At 55.0% G+C, this 6,218-nt stretch overlaps 1 protein-coding gene and 1 long non-coding RNA gene across 4 annotated transcripts in view; both read left to right on the top strand.

Moving 5' to 3' along the window:
• The window catches only part of LOC306816041 (maestro heat-like repeat-containing protein family member 7), a 37,721-nt gene extending 35,384 nt beyond the window's left edge, over window positions 1–2,337 (top strand). For all 3 annotated transcript variants that reach the window (XM_079332538.1, XM_079332540.1, XM_079332539.1), the window contains one exon: window positions 2,258–2,337. In XM_079332538.1, the coding sequence (XP_079188664.1) occupies window positions 2,258–2,322 (65 nt within the window). In that variant the 3' untranslated portion in view covers window positions 2,323–2,337. The remainder of the gene's footprint in view (window positions 1–2,257) is intronic.
• On the top strand, window positions 1,220–1,914 carry LOC306816042. The gene is made up of 3 exons (XR_013777561.1): window positions 1,220–1,278; window positions 1,437–1,538; window positions 1,880–1,914. It is a non-coding gene; the product is annotated as an uncharacterized lncRNA (long non-coding RNA).
• Window positions 2,338–6,218: the final 3,881 nt, after the last annotated feature.

Genomic DNA, 6,218 nt, shown 5'->3' on the forward strand with positions numbered 1-6,218 from the left:
CACAGCCAAACAGACTGGAAAAGACTGGGAAAGAAGGGTGCCCAAAAGGAGCTGCCTCCAAAATAGCTCAGGTCCCCTTGCAGCAGGATGGTGGGGAAAGACCAGACCTCTGGGAATCAGTCCTGGGAGAGGTTTGTCCCCCTGACTCAGACCTTGCTTTCTTTTTCCTCCTTTCAGAGCAATGCGCTCCTCATCTACACCCTTGTCTTCTGGGATTGCATTGTACCTGCTCAGCCTGCTCAACATGGAGAGGCCATGCTGGGATTTTGCTGCCCTGGCATTCATTGTGGAGGTGAGCCTGATGGCCAGCGCTGTCTCCCTGAGCTGCCTCCCAGCTCTCTGGCCTCTCATAGCCACACCTGCCTGGGCTGGTGCCCGTGCCCTGTCCTGCTGTCTGGGCCCAGCCCTGTGCGGTTCTGGGCTCCTGCCGGCCAGGTCCCTGTCACTGCCCTGTGCCTTTCAGGTCATGGAGTGCTTGGATGTGTCCAAATATGGGGCCAGTCTCCTGGAGATCATCTCAAAGAACCTGCAGAGCGAGTGCAGGGAGAGGCGTCACCTGGCGCTCAGATGCCTCATGTTGCTTGGCCCCATGAATCCCCCCATGGTGAGAAGGGAGCAGCTGCTGAAGCCCTGCCAGCAGCATGAGCCTGGGGCATGCAGTCGCTTGCGCATGGCTGGGCTTTGGGTGCTGGGGCAGCTGATCCCAGCTCTCCTGCCTCCTGGGTCAGCTGCCCGCGTTGTTTGGGACAGGCCTTTGGCCTCTAGGCCCTGTGGCAGCAGAGTGGCCTTTCACACAGTTGTCTTCCAAACAGGCAAAAAAATTGTGGAACCTGACTGACAATCTTGTGGACATCCTGCAGGAAAACAATAGCTTCATGGTCAGGATGACCATCGTTGTACTCCAATCTTTGTTCCTCCACAATGGTGCCCCTGTACGCAGCCCCATCGCCCTGCGGCTGGCTGAGGCGCTCCTGCCACTCTTTGACCACGTAAGGCTCTGTGCCCCAGGCCACGGCCACTGACTGCAGCCCGGACACTTTGTGACCCGTGAATTTCAACGTTGGTGCCCACGCGGGCCTGAAGGAACCAGTGCTTAGGACTTTTTTCCTTCCTTTCCTACAGCATGATAGACAGGTGAAGCTGGGATCAATTGCTCTGTTTGAAGAGATGATAGGTTTACTAATGAAAAAGGACAGAAAAGCTCTTAAGACACCCGTGTGGCAGAGCGTGTTCCCACTCTTCATCTACTGCCACGATAAGAATCCGGATGTGGCAGAGGTGAGGACTCGTGGGCTGCCCGTGCCCCCAGGGGAGGGGTTCAGCTGCCTCCTGCCCTGGTGTCTGGTGGGCTGCAGCCTCCTCCAGGCCTTGGCTCAGGGACACGGCTCCTGTGCCCGGAGCTGCGGGGACATCTCTGCATCTCTGCTGGTGTCCAGGCCTCTCGGACAGCGCTGCTTTGTGTGACCAAGTTCCTCAGGAGGAGGGATCTCATGCAGCTCGTGAATACAGCGCAGCTGTGGAAGTTGGCCGAGTGCCTGGTAAGGACGGCCTGGAAGCGCCAGGCTCAGGCTGGAGAAGCCCCCTGAGCGCGGCGCTCACTGTGTGCGGCTGCAGCTGTGGCCCTGCCCAGCGCTGCCCGCAGGGGCCGCACGGGCCCGAGCCGGGTGCCGATGGAGCCCCGGCCCAGCGGGGCTGCGGGGCGGGCCGGCACCGCGGCTCCCCGGGCAGCAGCCGGCCCTGTGCCCCTGCAGAGCCCGGCCGGCGGCTGCTGGCCGCGCCTCAGGGCTGTGCGGGCAGGGGAGGCCGGGGCCGGGCGCGGGCAGCGCCTGCCAAAGGGCCGGAGCCCGCCCTGACCCTTCGCTCCCGCCGCTCTCCGCAGCTGGCAGAGGACAGGAGCCGAGCGGCCGAGCACCTGCGCCAGGCCCTGCCCTACCTGCAGAGCCCTCAGGAGCCCCTGCGAGCGGCGGCGTTCCGGTTTACGGGTGAGCCCGGGCTCCCTCCCCGCCCCGCCGCAGCTCAGCCCCAGCCCCGCCTGCTGCCCCGGCAGCTTCTGCCACCCGGGCCCGGCGCCGCGGAGCCCCGGCTGCCTCTCGGGCTGCTGCCGCCCTCCCGCAGCCGTGCCCTGGGGCGGCAGCGTGCGGCAAGGGCCTGGGCTGAGCCCTGCCGGGCCACGAGGGCCAGTGGCCACAGGGCTGGCAGCGCCACTGGCAGGGAGCTGTGCCACTGGGCAGAGCCGTGACAGGGTCTGTGTTCCCAGGGATGGCCAGGGAACTCATGAGGGAGAAGAAGGAAGAGCTGCAGGTGCTCAATGAGGGTGAGTGAGGGCAGTGGGCTGTCAGTGGGGCTGGCAGGAGGAGCTGCAGTCCCTGTCCCGTCTGCGGAGGGGTTTTGCTTCTTGTGTGAACGAGGGCTGGCATGGGCAGAGCTCACAGAGATTTCCGGGATGCGGGCGGGGGGTTCGTGGCCAGCAACTTGATCCCGTTGGTCCCCTCTTGGCCATGCCAATAGCTGGGAGGAATGCCCCTGACAGGAAGATCTCCTCGGATTCCCACAGATTCGGGCTTTGACCGTGGCTCTGTTCCTCTCTCTTCCAGCCCTTCAAGCGCTGAGTAAAGACAACAGCCCTTCCCATGCAAGCCCAGTAACTCAACTTGCATTCAGGCAAAGAGCTGCAGAACTACGTTCACCTGATGGCTCAGACAAAGCAGTGTCCCTTTAACACCTCCACGTGCCACAAGAGGAGACCACCTGGAGACCAGAGACCAGCTGGAGCTCCAGGCAGAGCTGATAATTGTCACAGCTCTTGTGGCTTCAGCCCTCTCCCTGCTTGTAGACAGCTCCCTCCCTCCAGCCTTCAGACTGTGCCCATCCCTTTTTTTTCCCCTCCACTCTTTATCCCTTTTGACAGCTCCCTCCCTCCAGCCTTCCGAACTGTCCCATCCCTTTTTTTCCTTTCCATCCCTTTGCTTTGCCATTCATTAGTAAACAGTTTGGCTTCTTCACTTTGCCTGCATCTCTGTGGAGCTAAAGCAGCACAAATCCAGAGCCCTGGGACTCACAGGCCCATCCTGCCGTTCTCTTCTGTGCCGTGTTTTGTGCAGAGACACAGAGGAACGAGGGCAGATCAGGCTGGAAGGGTCTCTGTGCTGAAGCTCCAGTTCCACAACACTGTGGAATTCAAGGTCTTGCTGAGCACCCTGAAGCCCCTGGATTTTAGAAGAGCCACCCTGAGTATGCTCTGAACCCAGCTGGGAGGGATTCCATGGCAAGCACTCATGGAGGGCAAAGGAGCTTGGAATGCTGGAAGGTTTCAAGAATAGCTTCCTGAAAGCACAGCAATGCTCCATCCCTGCACAGGGTCAGGAAGAGGGCAGAACCAGAGAGCATCAGGGCTTCACAGAGAGCTTTGGGTGTTCCAGAGAGCAAATGAAGCAGCAGCACAGTGCCCGAGAGTCGGACGCGTGACCGTGCCAGTGTCCGGAGCGCTGCCAGGCAGTGCCGGGATCCTGGTGCGGTTCTGGTCCCCACAAGTGAGGAATGGCAGCCCCTGCCTCAGACCCAGTCAGAAAGCCAAGCAAGTGGGACCAGAGGGAGGGCACCCTTCCAGTCTCTCCTGGGCATGGCAGCAAAACAGCCTCTGCTTCTTCCTCCTCTGCTTGGGGTGTGCTGGTGGCAGAGCCAGCCAGGTTGTGCTCTGTGTGCCAAAGGCTGTTCAGAGCCAGCATGGAAAGTGCTGCGTGCCCAGCACAGAGTCCTGGAAGGTGCTGGCAAGAGCATCCTGCAGGAGCAGGGCCTGGTCTCTGGCTGGGAACAGCCTGGTTTTGCTGCCGTGACCGCAGGCAGGAGTGTAGGCAGTGAAGAGGCAGCGGGCAGCTTGTGTTTGCAGAGGGCCTGGGGCTGCACGTCTGAACCTGCACCTGGGAACACACTTGGGGGAACACGAGCTGGAGCTGGAGTGCCTGTTCTGAAAGCAGTTTGTGCAGGCAGGGCAAGCAGGCAGGGTTGCAGGTTTTCTACTGCTATTGGGGTTTCTAGTTTGTTTGTTGTGTTTCTGTTGGTTGGTGAGTGTGGGCTTTTTTCTCCCCCTTTATCACGTTCCTCGGGGATTCTTTCTCATTCTGAACTAGGCCGAAGGACGAGACTTCTGGTTGCTTAGAAAGTGCCATTTATTTTCTTATCTTCTACAGAAGACATGACTTCTTGTAACAGGTATTGAAAGCGTGGCCAAAAGTCACAAGACTTATGGCTACAAGATCTTTTAAGGACTTATTAACATAAAACACTGCCAACAAGGTGATTTATGTTTCTATTCCAATACTAAGAAATTTCATCTAATTGCAGTGTGACCTTTCTAAGCCAATCTCATTCTAACACATAGATCTATTCTTAAGGCTAGTTTGTCACCTTTATACCTGCTTTACTCTTTCTATATCTTAATCTTTATTAACTAAACTTTTTTCTACTTAACATGTCTCTGCTTTAAGCTTTAAATCTACATTCTTACTTCTAGCACCTAAACTTGGAATCTTTCCCAGCACCTCAGTTCAAGTCCTGTGTTCTTTTCCAGGCTTTGATTTACACACCCAACTTTCTGAGAACTTCTTGCATTCTGAACTCCAACTGATGGGCTTTGGGTTTTTTGTTAATAATGGTTTTTACATGATTGAAAACTGCAGTTAGTACAAGTGTATGTGACCGAGTAGAAGCCTCCAAAAAGGATGCATCTTTGCAGACCCCTTCCTGTGTGTAATGTTTGAGCTTATCTGCAGTTCCAGAGGATGTTGCAGAAGAAGCCTGCCTGCAGTGTGAACAGCTGGATTATCTCCTTTTAATGGTGGCCGAGCTTGGGGAGCAAGCTGAAAGACTAAGGAGTAATAGGGGAAGTAAAAGGGAAATAGATTGGTGGAGTTCTGCCCTTGCATCCTTGAGGGAGGCCCACCAGGAGTCAGAGGACTCCCGTGCCCCCCCGTCAGGCAATGGGAGGACACCTGGTGGGTGAAGGGGAGTGGAAATGGGTCCCTACTCAGGGAGATCATAATAAACATTCCTCCTGGCCCCCATCACCTTGCCAGGTGCCACTCCAGCATAGGTATGAAGCCCTGGATTTAGAGAGCCTGCCAGATGGAGTAGAAGAAAATGATCTGCCCAGTGGGCCCAATTACAGTGCACCTGTTAGACAGATCACCACCTCTGACCCCAAAAAGAAGAGAAGGGTAGTGGTAGTAGGTGAGTCCCTTCTGAGGGGAACAGAGGGCCCCATATGTCAACCTGGGGCCCAGGTATGGGATGTCAGGGAGAGGCTTCCTTGGCTGATTATTAATTCAGGCCATAAAAGGACGTAGTTGTGCTCTCAGGATTCCATGCATATCTGGGTCACCGACACATGGTCATAGAATTGGGCACAATATGTTCCTGGCTACCCCCCCAACTTGATTGGTTAATATTCCTGATGGCCTGGAATATCCCAAGAGTGAAATTCAATTCTCAAAAATCACATCCTCCATGAGATCTGTTCCATGTTCTAAGTGCACGACCAGTACAATTTATTCTTGGACTTGCACAAGATTTGGCTGTTGGAAACAAGATTTGTTGGGTGGGATTCCTGGTGGGCCCAGTTACTATATCTACGTGCTGATGGTCTTCTCTCCTATGTGTCACAGAAGAAGGGGACTATCTTGCACTAGGTTATAGTGTCCCATTTTAATTTGCATAGTGCAAAAATCCTGATAGGAATCACACGAAAATGAATGCACACACTGCTCTTTAGAAAGGTCACAGATGTGCATGGTCACTGTAGTAATCTCTACAAGAGGTTTGTGAGTTTCAAATTTACAAGCCATAGGGATGTTACTCTCAGGTGGGACAACGAAGGCAGGCATGGAGTCAGGTTTTCCTCAATCTTCAACTGCTCGTTACTAATCCTTAAAATGGCATAAAGTGGTTTTACCTTTTCAGCCCCTTTCAGCCCATTAGGTCCTGGATATTTTTGAGTGTTCCCTCCACCAGGATCTTGCAAGCCAAGGAGATCTTGATGGTAGTGACAGTCATCTACTGTGGCTTGCATTCCAATTAGAAATATCAGGAAGACGATGACCATATGAAACACATGTTGGTTTCTCCTGCTCTTTCTGAGGTCTACTTTTGGACTCCACTTGCCTTTTGCAGAAGTCTTTTGATTCTGGAATTAGGTATCCAAGAGGTTAACGCTTTAAGCTTTA

This window comes from Erithacus rubecula, assembly GCF_903797595.1.
Source record: "Erithacus rubecula genome assembly, contig: scaffold_346_arrow_ctg1, whole genome shotgun sequence".
Taxonomy (NCBI): domain Eukaryota; kingdom Metazoa; phylum Chordata; class Aves; order Passeriformes; family Muscicapidae; genus Erithacus; species Erithacus rubecula.